The 23,749-nt window shown below is 40.4% G+C and overlaps 1 protein-coding gene across 5 annotated transcripts in view; it reads right to left on the bottom strand.

The window, feature by feature from the left end:
* The window catches only part of TAOK1 (TAO kinase 1), a 167,021-nt gene that overhangs the window by 77,805 nt on the left and 65,467 nt on the right, over nucleotides 1-23,749 (bottom strand). For all 5 annotated transcript variants that reach the window (XM_045375199.3, XM_045375198.3, XM_074018926.1 and 2 more), the window contains one exon: nucleotides 20,383-20,607. Coding sequence is in view for 2 of the 5 variants with exons in the window: in XM_045375198.3 (XP_045231133.1) it covers nucleotides 20,383-20,514 (132 nt within the window). In the remaining 3 variants the exon portion in view is untranslated. The remainder of the gene's footprint in view (nucleotides 1-20,382; nucleotides 20,608-23,749) is intronic.

The following is a 23,749-nucleotide window of genomic DNA, read 5'->3' as shown; positions in this document are numbered from 1 at the left end:
CCTCTTTTAAAGAAAATTTTTAAAATAACACTATACTGCAATACTTATAAAATTATCCTAGAGCTAGTACTTTAGAAAGAAAATAAAGCAAAGTAAAAAAATAAGAAAATAAGCCTTTGAGGCCGGGCGCAGTGGCTCAAGCCTGTAATCCCAGCACTTTGGGAGGCCGAGATGGGCGGATCACGAGGTCAGGAGATCGAGACCATCCTGGCTAACACGGTGAAACCCCGTCTCTACTAAAAAATACAAAAAACTAGCCGGGCGAGGTGGCGGGCGCCTGTAGTCCCAGCTACTCGGGAGGCTGAGGCAGGAGAATGGCATAAACCCGGGAGGCGGAGCTTGCAGTGAGCTGAGATCCGGCCACTGCACTCCAGCCTGGGCGACAGAGTGAGACTCCATCTCAAAAAATAAAAAAATAAAAAAAAATAAGCCTTTGAGTAATCTAATTGAGAAGAAAAATACAGAAATTTGAGTAGTACTATAAACAGACAATACAATGCAAGTGTATAAAAGTCTATGCTAATAAAGTTTGAAATCTCAATGAAACAGACAACTTTTTAGGAAAGAACAAATTACTAAAACAGACCTAACGACAATAACATGAGTAAAACAATGATGGCAGATTGGAAAGAACACCAATGAATGACCTTTAACATAGTCTTCAGTGAAAAACAGTTCTACCAAAGGAACTTTCCAGAATATATAAGAGAAAAATACAAAAGGTATCCCATTAATTTTACAAAGGCAGTTTAACCCTATAACTAAAACCTCACAAAGAGTACAAAATTGAAAGTTAGGTACCAACAATTTCATTTGTAAATATAGATGGGAAAACTCTAAAATTAGCAAACCAAATTTTACAGGGCATTAAAAGATTTTTCCTTTGGATAAAATATACTATTACAGGCTGGGCGTGGTGGCTCACACCTGTAATCCCAGCACTTTGGGAGGGTGAAGTGGGTGGATCACCTCAGGTCAGGAGTTTGAGATCAGCCTGGTAAAAACCCATGATGGAAACCCATCTCTACTAAAAATATAAATAATCAGCCAGGTGTGGTGGCGCACACCTGTAATCCCAGCTACTCGGGAAGCTGAGACAAGAGAATTACTTGAAACTGGCAGGCGGAGACTGCAGTGAGCCGTGATTGTGCCACTGCACTGCAGCCTAGACAGCAACTCTGTCTCAAAAAAACAAAACAAAACAAATTACTATCACAGGAATGCAGAAAATTTTGAAACTAGAAAAACATTTCATAATTCACCACATCTTTTAAAAGTCAAGGGGAAAAACATATATAAACTCTCAATAAAAGCTGAAAATGTGAGATAGGCCTAATGCTAAATGTATTCAATTGTAGAGAAGGCCAAACTCTTAGAAAAACAAAATTAGCAAGGTAATTTTTCAACATATCATGTCTATTGAAAACAACTGCTAATCAGGATCAAGACCAGACTCCTTAAAGTGCTGCCATGATGAGTATTTAATACTGTTGTGGAAATTCTGAAGGAAAAAAAAAAAAAAAGGCACAGAAACATGACAGTTAACTCTTAAAAAAGAGCCAAACTCTCACTATATGCAAAAAAATTATAATAAATATTAAGAAGGTACAAGGCAATAGCTGTGAAATATTTAAAATGAGTTTAGTAAAAGGGTTAGAAACCATCTCAAACCATCTGTGCAAGAACTCGTTTTCAATTCAGGCTCTAATGAATTCCCAAAGACAAAATGTTCTAAAAGTGGAATGTAGTGATGGCTACAAAACTTGTATCTACCAAAAATAATTGAAATGTACACTTAAAACTGGTAGACTTATGGTATGTAAATTATACTTCAAAAAAAATTTTTTTTTAAAAAGGATAGCACCTGTAAAATTATACCTCAATAAAGGTTGCTTTAAAAAATTAAATAAGGGCCAGGCGCTGTGACTCACGCCTGTAATCCCAGCACTCTGGGAGGCCGAGACGCGCGGATCATGAGGTCTGGAGTTGAGACCAGACTGACCAACATGGTGAAACCCCATCTCTACTAAAAATACAAAACTTAGCCGGGTGTGGTGGCGTGCATCTGTAATCCCACTCAGGAGGCTGAGGCAGGAGAATCGCTTGAACACAGAAGGCAGAAGTTGCAGTGAGCCGAGATCATGCCATTGCACTCCAGTCACTGCAATCCAGCCTGGCGACAGAGAGAAAGTCCATCTCAAAAAAAAAAAAATTTTTTTTAAGTAAGACCAGGCGCGGTGACTCAAGCCTATAATCCCAGCACTATGGGAGGCCGAGGTGGGCTGATCACTTGAGGTCAGGAGTTTGAGACCAGCCTGGCCAACTTGGTGAAACCCCGTCTCTATTAAAAACACAAAAATTAGCTGGGCATGGTGGCACATGTCTGTCGTCTCAGCTACTCGGGAGGTTGAGGCACAAGAATCGCTTGAACCCAGAAGGCGGAGGTTGCAGTGAGCTGAGACTGCGCTACTGCACTCCAGCCTGAGCAACAGAGGGAGACTCCGTCTCAAAAAAAAAAAAAAAAAAAAAAGACAGAGCTTATTATCTGCATTCTGCTACGTGAGTACAGTGAAGAACTAAGGACATTTTAATTTCAACTGCCGGTGGATTGGTTAATGGAAACCTGTACCACTCACTGTAAAGAATGAAGTAGATCTATCCACATAAGTCTCGTCAGGTATAAATTTCTTTTTCCAAAATGTTCTCTACTCACCTATCTGTGAGCCCCTGATTGTGATTAATAGGACTAAAAGGTCATATAACAGCTTTATTGAGAAATAATTCATATACCATACAATTTACCCATTTTAATGTACACGATTCAATGGTCTTTAGTACATTCACAGATACGTGCAACCATTAGAACGGTCAATTGCAGAACTTTTTTTTTTTATGAGATGGAGTCTCGCTCAGTTGCCCAGGCTGGAGTGCAGAGGCGTGATCTCAGCTCACTGCAAGCTCCGCCTCCCGGGTTCACACCATTCTCCTGTCTCAGCCCCTCAAGCAGCTGGGACTACAGGCGCCCGCCACCATGCCTGGCTAATTTTTTGTGTTTTTTTTTAGTAGAGACGGGGTTTCACCGTGTTAGCCAGGATGGTCTCGATCTCCTGATCTTGTGATCCGCCCGCCTCGGCCTCCCAAAGTGCTGGGATTATAGGCGTCAGCCACTGTGCCTGGCCTGCAGAACATTTTTTTATCTCCTCATAAAGAAATCCTAAAACAGTTAAAGACAAATTTTACATTATATATATATTTTACAACAAAAATCTTTTTCTCCATTTAAAAGAAAAAAAAGAAAAACCCATAAACTCTTTATTATTATTATTATTATTATTATTAATTTTGGGATAAGGTCCTGCTCTGTCACCCAGGCTGGAGTGCAGTGGTGCGATCATAGCTCACTACAACCTCAACCTTGTGGGTTCAAGCAATCCTCTTACCTCAGCCTCCTGAGTAGCTGGGACTACAGGTATGTGCCACTGCACCTGGCTAATTTTGATAGTTTTTGGTAGAGATAAGGTTTTGCCATGTTGCCCAGACTGGTCTTGAACTCCTGGGCTCAAGCCATCCTCCCGCCTTGGCCTCCCAAAGTGCTAGGATTACAGGTGTGAACAACCATGCCCAGCCTCCATAAACTCTTTTTTTTTTTTTTTGAGACAGTCTTGCTCTGTCACCCAGGCTGGAGTGCAGTAGCACTATCTCAGGTCACTGCAACCTCCCCATCTCGGGTTCAAGCAATTCTCCTGTCTCAGCCTCCTGATGAGCTGGGACTACAAGTGCATGCCACCATGGCAGGCTAATTTTTTTTTTTTTTTTTTTAAGTAGAGACAGGGTTTCACTGTGTTAGCCAGGATGGTCTCGATCTCCTGACCGCGTGATCTGCCAGCCTCGGCCTCCCAAAGTGCTGGGATTACAGGCATGAGCCACTGCATCCGGCCCATAAATTCTTTAGCTATCAGTCTCCTGTCTCCTTACCTACCTCCCAGACCTAAGCAATAATTTACTTTCTGTCCCTAGAGATTTGGCCATTCTAGACATTTCATATAAATGTAATCATATATGTGGTCTTTTGTAATTGACTTCTTTCATTTAGCATAATGTCAAAATTCATGACTAATGAGGTTGAGGATCTTTTCATGTGCTTCTTGGCCATCTGTATATTTTCTTTGGAGAAATCTTGACTCAAGGTCCTTTGCCTATTTTTAAAATTGAGTGTCTTTTTATTATTGACTTGTAAGAGTTCTTCATATATTCAAGACCCAAGTCCTTTGTCAGATATATCATTTGCAAATATTTTCTCCTGTTATCTTTTCACTGTTTTGAAGCAGGAAAGTTTTTAATCCTGATGAAGTCCAATTTATCCTGTTGTTGTCCATACTTTTAGTGTCCCATCTAAGAAGGCTTTGCCAAAACAAATGTTATACAGATTTATCCCTACATTTTCTTCTAAGAGTATTATAGTTTTAACTGTTAAATTTATGTCTCTCATCTATTTTAAATTTTTTTTTTTTTTTTTTTAGATGGAGGCTTGCTCTGATACCCAGGCTGGAGTGCGGTGGCATGATCTCGGCTCACTGCAACCTCTGCCTCCCAGGTTCAAGTGATTCTCTTGCCTCAGCCCCCCGAGTAGCTGGGATTACAAGCACATGCCTCCATGCCCGGCTAATTTTTTTTATTTTTAGTAAAGACAGGGTTTCCCCATGTTGGCCAGACTGGTCTCGAACTCCTAATCTTGGGTGATCTGCCTGCCTTGGCCTCCCAAAGTGCTGGGATTACAGGCATGAGCCATCATGCCTGGCCTGGGTTAATTTTTATATATAGTATGAGGTAGCAATCCAATTTCATTCTTTTGCATTTAGAAAGCAAAAAATTATCTAAAACAAAAATTATGGCATTGTATTATATGTTTATAATATATACAGATACAATACATATGACAAGAATAGCATAAAGAATATGGAAAGGGGTAAATACTTTCTACATTTTACTCGACATGATAGAATATTAACAAATGAACTTGTAAAAAAGATGGGATGTTCTTCTAGTAGAGAGTAAGGTAACAGTAGGAAAGCTTGCAAAAGTGTTTGTTTATGGCAGGGCGCGGTGGCTCAAGCCTATAATCCCAGCACTTTGGGAGGCCGAGGCGGGCGGATCACGAGGTCAGGAGATCGAGACCATCCTGGCTAACACCGTGAAACCCCGTCTCTACTAAAAAAAATACAAAAAATTAGTGGGGCGTGGTGGCGGGCGCCTGTAGTCCCAGCTACTCGGGAGGCTGAGGCAGGAGAATGGCGTGAACCCGGGGGGCGGAGCTTGCAGTGAGCCGAGATCGCGCCACTGCACTCCAGCCTGGGCGACAGAGCAGTTTCCGTCTCAAAAAAAAAAAAAAAAAAAAAAGTGTTTGTTTACATAATAAAACACTGTGTAGAACAGAACCAAATGAACTGTAAGTAACTAAAGAACACAATACTACACATCATCTATTCTCACCTCCACAGAGAAAAAGAGCAAAAACAAAATAAGTTGTAGTCCTAAAGACAAATTAGATACTGTTGAGAAAAAAACGGGAACAGAAATAGTCAGAGAGAGTGGGAAAAAGAAAATACATACAATAAATAATTTTGTTTCAAACTAGGAAATTGTCTGTGAAGATTCATTTGGGATCTATCTTAATAAATTCATAAGAATGATCTGAAATCACTATATCAATTAATTATATATAAATGGTCTCATGAGACTAATGTGAACACCACCGAACAATGTACTGTAATCACTGAAAATACAAAACTTGCAAACCTGCTAAGAAAAAACAGATTAGTAAAATCTTACACTAGGAAACAACAGGTAAATATTACATCCCATTTCAATAAAGGAACAAAAACCTACTTTGTTAGAAAGTAAATAAATGATTTCGCTGGGACCATACATTGTCTACCATATTTGTTAGCAAGCTACCTGGTTCCCAAGCCAGTGTTCTCTTTGACTTTTATATTTCTTATTGTGTGACCCATCTACTGACATCACATTGGTTCTATTTAAGGTATTGGAAACTATAAGATTATGTTTATCTTCCTGGTAATCTAGAGACAGTGATCCTTTCGGACATCTGACTCTCTGGTTTAGTTTCAAATACTCACTATGATACCAGCCCTTAATTAGCTTGCCTGATGAAACAGCCATGCTGGCTGACTCAATTTGAGTATTTTTTAATTTGAGGTTATCCCTAACTGCCAATTAATTAAAATTTAGAAGTGTGTTAAAGAGCTATTTTCAGCCACCTAAAAAAATTTGACCACAGGGTCCTTCCTTTAGATAGTCTATAAACAAACACTGCACATTTCATCCTGTCATGGAGTGCGGATGAGAGGAAATGTAACAACAGAAAAGTGTGTGCATGGGTTTCTCTGATACCACAAAATATGAAGATTAGTGACCCAGAAATAGAATTACAGCAAAAAGATTCAATTCTGGACTACATTCAAACGTTCCTCATCTACATGCTCATGTTTCCCACACATCAAGAAGCATAACAGAAAACACCTGCTTTGAGTTCATTAACCTTGACTCTGTGCTTTCATTCAGTTGTTTCTGGGATGGTCCTAACCTGAACTGGAGAGTTTTCTGGCCTCCTAAATCAGTATTAAAAAAAAAAAAAAAAAAATCCCTCTCTACATTTCATTACACAAATCTGTCAAACATACGACAAAGTTGGCACAGCACAGTGAACCCTTGTTATGCCTTCTTCTAGATCAGAAGTGAGCAAAGTTTTTCTCCAAAGGGCAAGTAGTAGAAATCTCAGGCTTTGTGGGCCACATACAATCTATGTTGCACATTCTTCTTTTTTTAATGTTAAAACTGCTCTTAGTTTAGGAGCTGAACAAAAACACATCACAGGTTGGATTTGGTGTCAGGGCTGTAATTTGTTCACCCTGTCTATAGAAAAATTATTGGTTAACATTTTGCCACATTTCCTTTGAAATTTTCTATCTAAACATACATATTGTTACCATTATCATTATTTTATAATTAAAGAGCCATTAGAAAGTAGATATTCTGATTCTTACTCCTAAAACACTTCATGTATCTCCTAAGAACAAGAACATTCTCATGAATAACCAAAGTACAGTTACCATATTTAGAAAATTCAGCACTGATATAATACCATTATCCAGATGCATACATAATACGCATCAAATTTCACCAACGTCTGAGTAATGCTCTTTACAGGAATTTTTTTTCTAATCCAGGACGACACATTATGCCTAATTTCCGAGTCTCTCCTAAACCAGCTCCAGATATCTGACTTAGAACAATTTGTTTTTGTTGTCCTGTTAGAATCTTATTTCTGAGACTATGAGACCTTCAACTACAGCTCTCTGAAATAATCCAGCTTGGGTAGAAGAATCTTAGCAATTATCACATAAGGAAGTGCAAACAACAGAGAATCACTTCCTCTCACTCTCTTTAATAATTCTACTCCAGGCCGGGCGCGGTGGCTCAAGCCTGTAATCCCGGAACTTTGGGAGGCCAAGACGGGCGGATCACGAGGTCAAGAGATCGAGACCATCCTGGCTAACATGGTGAAACCCCGTCTCTATTAAAAAAAAAAAAAAATACAAAAAACTAGCCGGGCGCAGTGGCGGGCGCCTGTAGTCCCAGCTACTCGGGAGGCTGAGGCAGGAGAATGGCGTAAACCCGGGAGGCGGAGCTTGCAGTGAGCTGAGATCCGGCCACTGCACTCCAGCCTGGGCAACAGAGCGAGACTCCATCTCAAAAAAAAAAGAAAAAGAAAAATAATAATAATAATAATTCTACTCTAGGAGTGAGACACTACCACATACACCCCTTATCAGAATATAAATGCTCTTCATTCTACCGATTTAAACTTTAACTCTCAACTGTTTACTCACCTCTCCACTCTCACTGCTATTAACTAAGCTCTCCACATTTCTTTCCTAAATTATTACAAAAGCATCCTAATCAGTCTCTCTGCTTCGATCTGATACATGCCAACCTTTCCTCTACATTAATACAAGAGTAAATTTTATTTCACAAATGGAAATAAAATATTTCTGTTGTACTTCAGTGGCTCCCTGAAGACTTCAGAATAAAGCCCATATTTCTTAGAGTAATGTAGTAGGTATTTCAAGAGCCCTTGATTATCTTTCTTTTTTCCCATTGCATCTTTAGTTCCCACTATATACTTGATCCTAGACATACCAACTTCAGTCATACTCGTCAAAAAAAGACTACTGACAGGCCAGGCACAGTGGCTCACGCCTGTAATCCCAGCAATTTGGGAGGCCGAGGTGGGTGGATCATGAGGTCAGGAGTTCAAGACCAGCCTGGCCAACATGGTGAAACCCCGTCTCTACTAAAAATACAAAAATTAGCTAGGTGTGTTAGCATATGCTTGTAATCCTAGCTACTCAGGAGCCTGAGCCAGAAGAATTGTTTGAACCTGGGAGGCGGAGGTTACAGTGAACTGAGATTGTACCACTGCATTCTAGCCTGGGTGACAGAGAAAGACTCCATCTCAGAAAAAAAAAGACTACTGACAAAGTTCTAGAATTGGGATAATGCAATTTTATAGTTTTATTTTGAAAAAGTTAAATCATTGATATTTTGCCAAGATGGGACTTACGTCTCTTTTAATGAAAGGAAAAGGGTAAGAAACATTATTTTCCCCACTTTGTAGATCATATAGGCAGGCCTAAAGAGGTCTGACAAAAACCCGCCGAAATTCAAAACTTTCCAATAAAACAACGAAAGACCAACTGCTCCAAAACACCACATCTTTACAGAAGGATATATGAAAAGCCCAGGTAAGTACAAATAATATGACTAGTGAGGATGTGGAGAAAAGGGAACCCTCATACACTGTCGGGAATGTAAATTAGCACAACCACTACGAAAAAGAGTTTGGATGGAGGTTCTTCAAAACACTAGAAATAGAGCTACCAAATATCATCCAGCAATCCAACTATTAGGTATATGCCCAACATAAAGGAAATCAGTATTATCAAAGAGATATCTGCACTCTCATGTTTATTGCAGCGCTATTCATGACAGGCAAGGCTGGAAACAATTTAAGTGTCCATCAACAGACAAATGGTTAAAGAAAATGCGGTACATACATACAAAGTACTATTCAGCCATAAAAAAAGAATGAGGCCGGGTGTGGTGGCTCCTGCCTGTAACTGGGAGGCAGGTGGATCACTTGAGGTCAGGAGTTCGAGACCAGCCCGGCCAACATGATGAAATCCCATCTCTACTCAAAACAAAAAAAATAGCCGGGCATAGGGGCAGGCACCTGTAATCTCAGCTACTCGGCTGAGGTAGGAGAATCACTTGAATCCAGCAGGCAGTGTTTGCAGTGAGCTGACAAAGCAGGCAATATATATAAAACAATTATATAAAATTACCAAAGAGCAACAAATGCAGCCATAACTTTAGAGACTACAATCCTTGAAAAACCAACAGTATGCAAAATGAACTCCAAATTTACTCCAGCTTCATCTCTGAATTTGTGAAAGGAAACAGTCCAAGAAGAAAGCCAGGCTGAGGAGACAGAAGCCAGAGTTAGAAGCTAACAAAAGCACAATCTCAGAAGAGGAAGCTGAAAAGCAGAAGCTCAAGAATCTACAAATTCTCCTTAAATAAATGGCCAACATGGTGAAACCCCATCTCTACTAAAAATACAAAAATTAGGCTGGGCACAGTGGCTCACACCTGTAATCTCAGCACTTTGGGAGGCCAAGGCAGGTAGATCTCTTGAGGTCAGGAGTTCAAGACCAGCCTGGCCAACATGGTGAAACCCTATCTCTACTAAAAATACAAAAAAGTAAAAAATAAAAATAAAATAAAATTACCTGGGCGTGGTGGCACATGCCTATAATCCCAGCTACTTGGTAGGCTGAGGCAGGAGAATTGCTTGAACCCAGGAGGCGGAGGCTGCAGTAGGGCAAGATCGCAATACTGCATTCCAGCCTGGGCAACAGAGTGAGACTCTGTCTCACAAAAAAATAAAATAAAATAAAGTAAAATAAAACAAGCAAGCAAAAAATAAAAATACAAAAAACTAATCAGCTGTGGTGGCGCATGTCTGTAATCCCAGCTACTGGGGAGGCTGAGAGAGGAGTAATGCTTGAACCCAGAGGCAGAGGTTGCAGTGTGACAAGATCGTGCCATTGCACTCCAGCCTGGGTAAGAGAGCGAGACTTCGTCTCAAAACAAAAACAATACAAAACAAAACAAAACCATATTGAAATACTACTACACACCCATCAGAATGCAAATTAAAATGACTGTCAATACCAAATGCTGGAGACGATAAAGGGCAAACCAAATTCTCATACACTGCTGATGGGAGTGTAAAATTTCTACCTCTTGATGAAAACATCTGGGAATTGATTATAAAACTAACATAAACTTGCCCAATGACTCAACAACCCCAACCTTGATATTTACTGAAATGAAAACATCCATAAAAAAATAACTGTACATGAATTGTTCACAGCAACTTTATTCATAATAGCCAAAAACTGTAAACAGTAGAGCTTTCTGCCAACAGAAGAATGGAGAAACAAACTGTGGAGTAATCATACAACACTGTTACGGTTAATTTTTTTTTTTTTTGATACGGAGTCTCACTCTGTCACCCAGGCTGGAGTACAGTGGCGCAATCTCGGCTCACTGCAAGCTCCACCTCCCAGGTTCACACCGTTCTCCTGCCTCAGCCTCCTGAGTAGCTGGGACTACAGGCACCCACCACCACATCTGGCTAATTTTTTTGTTTGTTTGTTTGTTTTGTATTTTTAGTAGAGACGGGGTTTCATCGTGTTAGCCAGGATGGTCTTGATCTCTTGATCTCGTGATCCACCTGCCTCAACCTCTCAAAGTGCTGGGATTACAGGCGTGAGCCACCGTGCCCGGCCTTTTGTTATGGTTAATTTTATCTGTCAACTGGGCTAGTCCATGTTACCCAGATCTTTAGTCAAATACTATTTATATGTTTCTGTGAAGGCATTGTTTGGATGGCATTTAAATCAGTAAACTCAGGCCAGGTGCACACACCTGTAATCCCAGGAATTTGGGAGGCCGAGGCGGGTGGATCACTTGAGGTCAGGAGTTCAAGACCAGCCTGGTCAACATGGTGAAACCCCATTTCTACTAAAAATACAAAAATTAGCCAGGCATGGTGGTGCGTACCTGTAATCCTAGCTACTCGGGAGGCTGAAGCAGGTGAATCACTTGAACCCAGGATGTGGAGGTTGCAGTGAGCCGAGATCGTGCCATTGCACTCTAGCCTGGGTTACAGAGCCACACTTTGTTTCAAAAAAAAAAAAAAAAAAATTTTGGCTGGTCATGGTGGCACACGCCTATAATCCCAGCTACCAGCTACTTGGGAAGCTGAGGCATGAGAATCGCTTGAACCCGGGAGGTGGAGGCTGCAGTAAGCCGAGATTGCACCACTGCACTCCAGCCTGGGCAACAGAGTGAGACTCTGTCTAACAATAAATAAATAAATAACAAATCGGTAAGTTCTAAGTAAAGCAGATTGCCCTCCATAATGTGGATGGACCTCATCCAATCAATTGAAAGCCTTAAGAAACCAACTGACCTCCCCCTGAGGGAGAGGAAATTCTGGCAGCAGATGGTTTTTGGACTCAAACAGCACTACTCCTCCCTGGGTCTCCACATTTCAAGTGAGCTAATTCCTGTAAGTAAATAAAGAAACTGTTATCTGTGTGTGTGTGCATGTGTGTATGTGTGTACCTGCATAAGAAACTACCCAATGGACAAACACAATAAAATATTTTCCCAAAAAAAGGCTTTTTAAATTAATATATTGTACTATTACTGTTTCTGGTTTCACTCTTCTGTTTCACTCTTCTCTTTGCCTATTTGGGCATTAACACCATATGGCTTTACTTACTGTGTTGTAACTCTTAATAACTGACAGTTCAAAGCTCCCTTTAGTCCTCTCCTGTGTAATATCCTTTTTCATTATATTCTAGGTTATTCACACTGCCTTACTCTCCTTTTATTCCTTTTCCCTCCAAAGTGGCAAAAATGTCCACAAGAGGGAAATATAGTGATGTTCATCACAGCATTATTTTTAATAGCAAAAAAAAAGGGGAGGAATGACCTGGTCCGGCACAGTGGCACACGCCTGTAATCCCAGCTCTTTGGGAGGCCGAGGCGGGCAGATCACGAAGTCAGGAGATCAAGACCATCCTGGCTAACACAGTGAAACCCTGTCTCTACTAAAAACAATACAAAAAATTAGCCAGGCGTGGTGCGGGCGCCTGTAGTCCCAGCTACTTGGGCTACTTGGGAGACTGAGGTAGGAGAATGGCGTGAATCCAGAAGGCGGAGCTTGCAGTGAGCCGAGATCGCGCCACTGCACTCCAGCCTGGGTGACTGAGTGAGACTCTACCTCAAAAAAAAAAAAAAGGCAGGGGGAGGAATGACCTAAATATCTAATCATATCGAATGACAAAAAGCAAATTATGGTATATCAAATACATATATGATTACATAGAAAAAAATGGGCAATACAGCAAAATACGTAACAATATTGTTTGCTTCTGTTTTAGAAAATACATAGTGAATGACAGAATACACATTAAACATTATGTGTTATAGATACATATAGGATGACCAAACATCTCAGGTTGCCCTGGACTAAGGTGTTTCTAGGACATAAGACTTTCACTGATAAACTGGGAGCGTCCTGGTCAAACTAGGATGACAGGAGATATACACATATTATGTTAAAAGCTGAAAAGATTTAAAGTGAGGCCAGGCGCGGTGGCGCATGCCTGTAATCCCAGCACTTTGGGAGGCCAAGGCGGCTGGATCACCTGAGGTCAGAAGTTCAAGACCAGTCTGGGCAACATGATGAAACCCCGTCTCCACTAAAAATATAAAAATCAGCCAGGCATGGTGGCACACACATGTAATCCTAGCTACTTGGGGGGCTGAGGCACGAGGATCACTTGAACCTGGGAGGCAGAAGTTGCAGTGAGCTGAGAACACGCCACTGCACTCCAGCCTAGGCACGAGAGACAGACTCCACCTCAAAAAGAAAAAAAAAAAAAAAGTAAAAAAAAGAAAATAAAATATTATCAGTGGTTACCTGAAAGGAAAATAATTACAATTAATGGTTTCTTTCCTTTAATGCTTTTTTTTTTTTTTTTTTTTGAGGCGGAGTCTTGATCTGTCACCCAGACTGGAGTGCAGTGGCGCGATCTCGGCTCACTGCAAGCTCAGCCTCCAAGGTTCACGCACTTCTCCTGCCTCGGCCTCCAGAGTAGCTGGTACTACAGGCGCCCACCACCGTGCCCGGCTAATTTTTTGTATTTTTAGTAGAGACAGGGTTTCACCGTGTTAGCCAGGATGGTCTCAATCTCCTGACCTCGTAATCCACCTGCCTTGGCTTCCCAAAGTGCTGGGATTACAGGCGTGAGCCACCGCGCGGACCAATGCTTTTGTTTTTAAAGTTGGTATGTTACCTTTACATGAACATGGGAAGTTTTTACTAAGAGTCTTTTACTGAAAATCTCCACACAGAATTAAAGAGAAGATGCAAGTAAGTAAATCAGAAAAGAATGTGGGGCCAGGTGCAGTGGCTCACACCTGTAATCCCAGCACTTTGGGAGGCTGAGGTGGGCGGATCACTTGAGGTCAGGAGTTCAAGACCAGCCTGGCCAACATGGTGAAACCCCAACTCAACCAAAAAATACAAAAATTAGCCAGGTGTGGTGGCATGCACCTGTATATTCCCAGCTACTTGGGAGGCTGAGGTGGGAGAGTTGCTTGAACCTGGGAGGCAGAGGTTGCAGTGAGCCAAGATCATGCCACTGCACTGCAGCCCGGGCGACAGAGTGAGACTCTGTCTCAAAAAAAAACTAAAATAAAATAAAACAAAAAGAAAAAAAAGAGAGAAGAAAAGAATGGGGGAACGTTATAGAAATAGAACTATATATGAGATATAGTCTCTATAAATAAGAATATTACAGGTTGAGTATACCTTATGCAAAATGCTTGGGACTGGAAGTGTTTCAGATTTCAAATTTTTTCATATTTTGGAATATTTGCATTATACTTACTGGCTGGGTATCTCCAGTATGAAAATCCAAAATCTGAAATGCTCGAATGAGCACTGAATTTTCAGATTTGGGATGCTCAACCTGTAACAGACAAATTCCTAGAAACTTACAAACTAAACTAACCCAAGAAAATAGAAAATCTCAACAGACCTATCACAAGAGATTGAATCTGTAATCAAAAACCTCCCAAGAAAGAAAAGTTCAGAACCAAATGACTTCCCTAGTAAATTCTACCAAACATTCTTTTTTTTTTTTTTTTTGAGACAGAGTCTCGCTCTATCCCCCAGGCTGGAGTGCAGTGGCATGATCTTGGCTCACTGCAACCTCCACCTCACGGACGGGTTCAAGCGATTCACACGCCTCAGTCCCCCAAGTAGCTGGGACTACAGGCATGCGCCACCACACTCAGCTTATTTTTGTATTTTTAGTAGAGATGGGGTTTCGACATGTTGGCCAGGCTGTTCTCGAACTCCTGACCTCAGGTGATCTGCCTGCCTTGGCCTCCCAAAGTGCTGGGATTACAGGCATGAGCCGCCACACCCGGCCCTACCAAACATTTAAAGAAGACTAACGCCAATCTTTAAAAAACTCTAACAAAAAATAGAAAAGAGGGGAACACTTCCTAACTCACCCTATGAAGGCAGTATTACCCTGGTGCCAACACTAGATAAAGACATCACAAGAAAACTACAGACCAGCATCTCTTACAAATGTGGAATGAAAAATTCCCAACACCATACTAGCAAACGGAAACCTAGAACATATTAAAAGAATTACAAACCGCGATGAAGTTTGATTTATCCCAGACATGTAAGGGTGATTTAACCTAACAAAATCTATCAATTTGATATATCACATTAATAACATGAAGAAAAAAAAAAAAACACACGACCCAGCTTGATGCAGAAAAGGCATTTGACAGAATCCAACGCTTTCATGATAAAAACACTCAAAAAGGCCGGGCACGGTGGCTCAAGCCTGTAATCCCAGCACTTTGGGAGGCCGAGACGGGCGGATCACGGGGTCAGGAGATTGAGACCATCCTGGCTAACATGGTGGAACCCCATCTCTACTAAAAAAATACAAAAAAACTAGCCGGGCGTGGTGGCGGGCGCCTGTAGTCCCAGCTACTCAGGAGGCTGAGGCAGGAGAATGGCATCAACCCGGGAGGCGGAGCTTGCAGTGAGCTGAGATCCGGCCACTGCACTCCAGCCTGGGCAACAGAGTGAGACTCCGTCTCAAAAAAAAAAAAAAAAAAACACTCAAAAAAATAGGAATAAAAGGAACTTCTTCAACATGATAAAGGGTTATTTATTAAAAACCCAGTACTAACACCATACTCAATAGTAAAAGGCTAAAAAGACTTTCTCACTAACATCAGGAACAAGACAACATGCTCACTTTCACCATGGCTGTTCAACACTGTACTGAAAGTTCTAGCCCTGGGTATTAAGACAGGAAAAATGAAAGGCATTTAAGTTGCAAAGAAAGAAGTAAAACCATCTCCATTTGCAAATGATATAATACTGTATGTAGAAATTTCAAAGAGTTCAACAGAAAGATACTAGAACATACAAACTCAGCAGAGTTGTAGGGTACAAGATGAAGATACAAAAAACAGCTACGTTTCCATACATCAGCAATGAACAATTTCAAACAGAATTAAGAAAGTAATTCCACTTACACTAGCATCTAAAAGAATAAAATACCCAGGAATAACCAAGTGCAGTGGCTCACACCTGTAATCCCAGCATTTTGGGAGGCTGAGGCAGGCAGATCACTTGGGCGGATCTCTTGAGGTCAGGAATTCGAGACCAGCCGGGCCAACATGGTGAAACCCCATCTCTACTAAAAATACAAAAATTAGCCGAGTGTGGTGGTGTGTGCCTGTAATCCCAGCTACTTATGAGCCTGAGGCAAGAGAATCACCTGGGAGGCAAAGGTTGCAGTGAAGATCGTACCACTGTACTCCAGCCTGGGTAACAAAGCAAGACTCTGTCTCAAAAAAAAAACAAAAAACAAAAAACACCATCCTGGCTAACACAGTGAAACCCCATCTCTGCTAAAAATACAAAAAAGTAGCTGGGCGTGCTGGCACGCGCCTGTAGTCCCAGCTACTTCAGAGGCTGAGGCAGGAGAATTGTTTTGAACCCGGGAGGCGGAGGTTGCAGTGAGTTGAGATCGTGCCACTGCACTCTAACCTGGGCGACAGAGTGAGACTCCGTCTCAAAAAAAAAAAAACAAAAACCTAAGAATAAGTTGCATAGAGGTGAAACATTTACAACTAAATGCAAAATAATGCTCAAAGAAATTAAAGATATAAATAGAATATCTTTAATTTAGATTAGAAAGACGTTCTATGTTCATGGATTAGAAGACTTAATATTATTATGATAAGTAATCTATAGATCTACAAAAAGTGATCTATAGGGTCAACTCAATCCCTATCAAAATTCTAAGTCTTTTCTTGAAAAAATAAAAAAGCCATGTCAACGGGAAAGTGGTAATAAGAAAAAAAGAAAAAGCCAATCCTCAAATTCATATGAAATTTCAAGGAGCTCTAAAACAAACCTTAAGAAGAATAACAAAGTTGGAGGAATAAAACCTCTTGATCTCAAGCTTACCACAAAGCTGCAGTCATCAAAATGGTGTGGTAGTGACAGAAAGATAAGACATATAGGTAAGTGGAACAGAATTAAGAGATCAGAAATTAATGTACGAAATATGATCAATTGATTTGACAAGGATGCCAAGATAATTCAATGGGGGAAATAACAGTCTCTTTAACAGATATACTGGGAAAACTGGATTTACACACACAAAAGAATGAAGTTGGGGCCAGGTGTGGTGGCTCACACCTATAATCCCAGCACTTTTGAGAGGCCAAGGTGGGTGGACTGCTTGTGCCCAGGAGTTCAACACCAGCCTGGGCAACATAGCAAAACCCCATTTCCAAAAAAAAAAAAAAAGCAAAAAACTTAGCTGGACCTGGTGGTGTACACTTGTGGTCCCAGCTATTCTGGAGGCTGAGGTGGGAGGAACACCTGAGCCCAGGGAGGTTGAGGACGTAGTGGGCCATAATGACTCTGCTGCACTCCAGCCTGGGCAACAGAGTGACAGACCCTGTCTCAAAAAAACAAACAAACAAAAACAAAAAAACCCAAAGTGAATTAAGTTAGACCTCTACCTCACATCATATATAAAAACTAACTCAAAATATAGCTGGGTGTGGTGGCGTGCACCTGTAATCCCAGCTACTCAAGAGGCTGAGGCAGGATAATTGCTTGAACCCGGGAGGTGGAGGTTGCAGTGAGCCTAGAACGTACCACTGCACTCCAGCCTGGGCAACAGAGCAACACTACGTCTCAAAAAAACAAAAACAAAAATCTACCTCAAAATAGGTCGGGTGTGGTGGCTCACACCTGTAATCCCAGCACTTCGGGAGGCAAAGGCAAGAGGATCACTTGAGGTCAGGAGTTTGAGACCAGCCTGGCCAACATGGCAAAACTCCGTCTCTACTAAAATGCAAAAATTAGCCAGGGGTTAGTGGCATGTGCCTCTAGTCCCAGCTAATTGGGTGGCTAAGACATAAGAATTGCTTGAACCCGGGAGGTGGAGGTTGCAGTGAGCCAAGTCTGCGCCACTGTACTCCAGCCTGGGCGACAGAGTAAGACTCTGCCTTATTAAAAAAAAAAAAATTACTCAAAATAGATAAATGACCTAAATATAAGAGGTAAAACTGGCCAAGCAAGGTGGTTCACGCCTGTAATCCTAGCACTTTGGGAGGCCGAGGCGGGTGGATCACAAGGTCAGGAGATCAAGACCATCCTGGCTAACACGGTGAAACCCCGTCTCTACTAAAAATACAAAAAATTAGCTGGGCCTGGTGGCAGGAGCCTGTAGTCCCAGCTACTGGGGGAGGCTGAGGCAGGAGAATGGTGTGAACCCGGGAGGTGGAGCTTGCAGTGAGCCGAGATCGCACCACTGCATTCCAGCCTGGGCAACAGAGCGAGACTCTGCCTCAAAAAAAAAAAAAAAGAACTAAAACCATAAAACTCTTCATAGAAAACATAAGAATAAATCTTCATGACCTTGAATTTGGCAATATATTTTTAAACATGACACCAAAAGCATAAGGAACAACAAAAAAATTGGACTTCATCAAAATTTAAAACTCTTGTGTATCAAAAGACAATTATCAAGAAAGTAAAAAAAATAAACTACAGAATGGGAGAAAATACTAGCAAATCATATATCTGATAAAGATTTTATATCCTGAATACACTAAAAACCCCTGGCTGGGCATGGTGGTTCATGCCTATAATCCCAATACTTTAGGATGCCAAGGCGGGTGGATCACCTGAGGTTAGGAGTTTGAGACCAGCCTGGCCAACATGGTGAAATCTTGTCTCTATTAAAAATACAAAAATTAGCCGGGCATGGTGGTGGGTGCCTGTAATCCCAGCTACTTGGGAGGTTGAGGCAGGAGAATCGCTTGAACCTGGGAGGCGGAGGTTGCAGTGAGCCGAGATTGCGCCACCGCACTCTGGCCTGGGCAAGAAAAACAAAACTCCTTTTCAAAACAAACAAACAAACAAAGAACCCCTACAGTTCAACAAGAAAGAGACAGCCCAAATATAAAAATGGGAAAAGGAATACACGTTTCTCCAAAGAAGATCTACAAATGGCACTGGGAAAGATGCTCAACATCATCAGTCATTAGGGAAATATAAACCAAAACCACAATGAGATATCACTTAACATCTAGTAGGATGGTTATAATAAAAATAATGGAAAACAAAAGGCACTGTTGAGGACGTAAAGAAATTGGAACACTCATACATTGCTGGTGGGAATGGAAATGGTGCAACTGCTGTGGTGCAGTTTGGCAGTTCCACAAACACACACAGAATACTGTAGGAACCCGCAAATCCACTCCTAGGTACATACTCAAAATTGAGAACAGGGACTCAAGATACACATCAATGTTCATGGCAGCATCATTCACACTAGTCAGAAGTATAAACAACCCACATGTTCATCAACAGATGCATAAACAAATTATGGTTTATACATACAATGGAATATTATCAGCTATAAAGAAGAATGAAGTTCTCACACATAATGCAATATGGATGAAGCTCAAAAACAATCAGTTAAATAATATAAGCTAGAAATCAAAAGAATAAATATTGTTTGGCTCCATTTCTATGAATATCTAGAAATATCTAAGCAAATTCATTGAGATGAAGGGAGATTACAGGTACCAGGGGCTGGGTGGAGGGTGAAATAGGCGTTACTGTTAATGGATACAGAGTTTCTATTTCGGGTGATGAAAATGTTTTAGAAGTAGATGGTGGTAATGTTTGTGCAAATGTTAAAAGATAATTAAAATAGCAAATTTGATAATTTTTTTTAACTCACATGCACACACACAAATGCATATAAAAGAAACAGACTTTGGTATATCTGTCAAATAATAATCCTAGACCTCCACAAGACTAAGATTGACTCTGAATGGGACTTTATGGAAGTAGAAATCAGTCAAAGTTTATGTTTTGCAGTATTTAACTCTATAGCAATGCAAGCCATGAGACTCATAAAAAAGGTGTGCTAAGAATTCTAAAAAAGTAACACATAAGTTAAAGCAAAATAATTTTTTTTCTTATTCTTTCTTTCTATTTATTTATGCATTTGTTTGTTTATTTTTGCAACAGGATCTGGCTCTGTAACCCAGGCTGGAATGCAGTGGTACAATCTCGGTTCACTGCAACCTCTGCCTCTTGGGCTCAGGTGATTCTCCGGCCTCAGCCTCCTGAGTACCTGGAACTACAGGTGTGCACCACCACACCTGGCTAAGTTTTGTATTTTCTGTAGAGGCAGGGTTTCACCATGTTGCCCAGGGTGGTCTCGAACTCCTGGGCTCAAGGGATCCACTCAACCTTGCCTTGCAAAGTGCTAGGATTACAGGCATGAGCCACCAAGCCTGGCCCACAAAATAATATTCTTTCTCATTTTTTCAATAATCCAAGTAGTTCAATAAATAAATCTATTTTCATATTTGAATCTTACACACACACACACACACACACACACACACACACACTCACTCAATCATGCTCTCGCTCTCTCTCTCTCCCCCCCACCTATGCAAGTGACTATAAAATGACTATGGCCTATATCTCTTTTCATCACTGTATTTTGCTCTGTCAGGAGCGCACATTAAGTAAATGCTGGTCACTAAAATCAAGCCATTAACACTTACAAAATACACTGCTCCAAAGCTTCCATGGCCAATTTCTCTGAGATCTGTGAAGAGCTTCTCTGGATCTTCTTTGAAGAAGAGTTCTGCAATTTCAGGGTCCTTCAGGCTGCCTGCTCTGTTAGTTGATGGCATCCTGCTGAGCAGTCAGCTGTCTGATTCTAATTTTATACTGCTATCCCGATCCTTGGTTCATCTGTATGAATGAAGTCACGTTGACATAAACTACTGTAGAAAAATAGAAAAAAAAAAAAAATCAGAAAAGGCAAAAACTGTTAAGAATAATTAGTATAAGGTCATATACTGATCTACAAATTTCTCTCATGTCTAAAATTTCACTGAAAAGGCAGTGTGGATACTACTGCAGTAGCTCCTAAACCTGTTTCATCATCATAAACACCTATGGTACTTCAAAAACAGATTCCTATTATACAGCATTTTTAAAAAATGAGATAATCTTTGTACTTTGGGAGGCTTTCTAAATCAATACTTAAAAATTTATCCCCTTCTGATGCACTTATCTCATCAATAGAGAAGATAATATAAAAGAGACTATTTTAAAAATACATAATAACTCAAGATGTGCCCACAGTATTTTTGACAACAGGAAGCTTCCTTTTCTGTTCAGATACCATATGCCAGGGTATTAATCAACTCTAACAGACATTCAAAGAAAAATACAGTGGGAGAAAGTAATGTATTTCACACAGACAACTGTTTCGCCATAAACTTGATTCACCTGATTCACATTAAAGTATGCCCTTTATCAACTCTGTTTCATTAAATAAGTAGAAATACAGATAACCAGAAAATTTCCTGGCAGTTATCCTATCAATTCCTTTATATCAGATTACCCAGTTTTAACACTGGCTGTCATAGCCAGACTCAGTGGCTCATGTCTGTAATCCCAGCTCTTTGGGAGGTCAAAGCAGAAGGATCGCTTGAGACCAGGAGTTCATGACTAGCGTGAGTAATATGGTGAGACCCTGTCTCTAAAAAAATAAATTTAAAAAATTAGTCAAGAGTGGTGTCATGCACTTATAGTCCCAGCTACTTCGGAGACTAAGGCGGAAGGATCACTGGAGTTCAGGAGGTCAAGGTTGCAGTGAGCTATGATCACACCACTGCACTCCAGCCTGGGCAACAGGGTGAGATCCTGTCTCAAAACAAAACAAAACTGGATGTCATAACTAAGAGGCTTCAGAAACCGGACTCTGGAATGACACTGCCGGATAGGAATTCCAGCAACACTAGTTCTGAAATTAGGTAATATCATTTTCCTAATCTGTAAAATGAATATAGGCCAGGTGTGAAAGCTCACACCTGTAATCCAAGCATTTTGAGAGGTCAAAGTGCGAGGATCACTTGAGGCCAGGAGCTCAAGACCAGCTTGGACAACACAGCAAGATGTTCCCACACAAAAAATTACAAAATTAGCTGGGTGGTGTGGTGTGCTCCTATAGTCCTAAGCTACCTGGGAGACTGAGGTGGGAGGATCACTTGTGCCCAGGGGTTTGAGGTTACAGTGAGTGATCACCCCATGGCATTCCAGCCTGGGCAACAGAGAGAGACAGAGACCCTGTTTGTTAGATGAAAGAAAGGAAAGGAAAGGAGAAAGGAAAAGGAAAAGGAAAAGGAAAGGAAAGGGAAGGAAAGGGAAGGGAAGGGAAAGGAAGAAAGGAGGAAATAATCTACTTCATAGTGTAATCGGGAGGGTTAAATGAGTTAATAAATCAAAGCATAGAGTAATACTCTGGCATAATAAGCACTACAGTAAGTGTTAGCTATTTTATTTTAACTTGCTCAAATTCAGCAATTTTTAAAAACTCCAAAATTGATTTCATCAGGCTTTTTTTTTTTTTCCTTTTTTGAGACAAAGTCTCACTCTGTCGCCCAAGCTGGAGTACAATAGCACAATCTCAGTTCACTGCAACCTCCAACTCCCAGGTTCAAGCAATTCTCCTGCCTCAGCCTCCCAAGTAGCTGGAACTACAGGCATGCACCACCACCCCCAGGTAATTTTTGTATTTTTAGTAAAGACAGGGTTTCACCATGTTGGCCAGGCTGGTCTCAAACTCCTGACCTCAAGTGATCCGCCTGCCTCGGCCTCCCAAAGTGCTGGGATTACAGGTATGAGCCACCACACCTGGCCTGATTTCATCAGACTTTTAAGAGAAAAAAACAGCTCCATCCAACTCTTGTCAAGTAACTGAAGCAATTTTAATTCTTACTAGAAAACTTCTTTGTAACTATATAAAATACATTTATATATCTTTTGTACCTCCCTAAATTAACACTACACTGCAATAAAAAGATACATTGTTAATTTGCATTCAATTTCTAATATACATCCAAGGCTGCCCCACATACTTTTACCAATTTCCCTGTTCTAGAAGTTCCCTGGAGCAGTCTCAATCACAGTTCTTCCAAGAATATGTGACCACAGCAAAGTCACTTAACTTCTCATTCCTAAACTGAGTAGGCTGAACTAAATTCCATACAAAGTATACATTTTCTATTAATCAACCTATTTAAAAAAACAAACTTCAGTGTTACTTAAGACCGTATTTAAGAATTCTGAATAAGTTTTAGTACCCTTATTAGAAGAATTATTTTACATTAAAATTTTCTAACTGGGTCCATGATCTGCATCTTCTTTCTTATCTACCTAACAAATTCCCACTCAAAGTCTTTCGAGATTTAGATTGAATGTCACAATGTTTGCAAAATCTTAACTCTATTAGGAAGAGTTGATCACTCTCCCTTTATGCCTCCAACTCATCCTGCAGCATTTACCATGCTATATTGCAATTATTTAACTCTCTCTTTCCTAAATAAGCAGGCACAGCATGTCTCATTCATTTTTGTATCCTTTCTCCAGCTTCTACCCCTTACCATCTACAGTTAATATTATATAAATATTGCTGAATAAAACAATATATTTAATTCTCTTCTATGTAATTCCTAAAAATTTCATTTCCATAAATACTTACAGAACAAACAGTATGCATAAGACTAAGATATACAAACACATTAAAGTTATTAAGAACAGAGAAAATGCAGGATAACAACTTCCAGAAAATCAGAGAGAAAAGAAATAATTAGGAAATTGATATACTTGTTCTACCAAAGACCAAAGGATAACACAATACTATCACCATCACAAGAGTAAAATACTAAAACAAAAAGACAAGGAAATTAATAACCTAAAAGACCCAGAAACAAACCCATGTATGTCTATCTTGGAATTTAACACACACAGTTAAAGGAGAAGAAATAAAGGTTGAGAAAACTTGACAATCCATTTGGAAAAAAAAAAAAGGCTATATGCCTATCACATATCTTACCATAAACATAACTGCTAAATGCT

This window comes from Macaca fascicularis, chromosome 16 (genome assembly GCF_037993035.2).
Source record: "Macaca fascicularis isolate 582-1 chromosome 16, T2T-MFA8v1.1".
Classification (NCBI taxonomy): domain Eukaryota; kingdom Metazoa; phylum Chordata; class Mammalia; order Primates; family Cercopithecidae; genus Macaca; species Macaca fascicularis.
The sequence above is the reverse complement of the archived record's forward strand: the minus strand, read 5'-3'. Positions and strand labels throughout refer to the sequence as shown.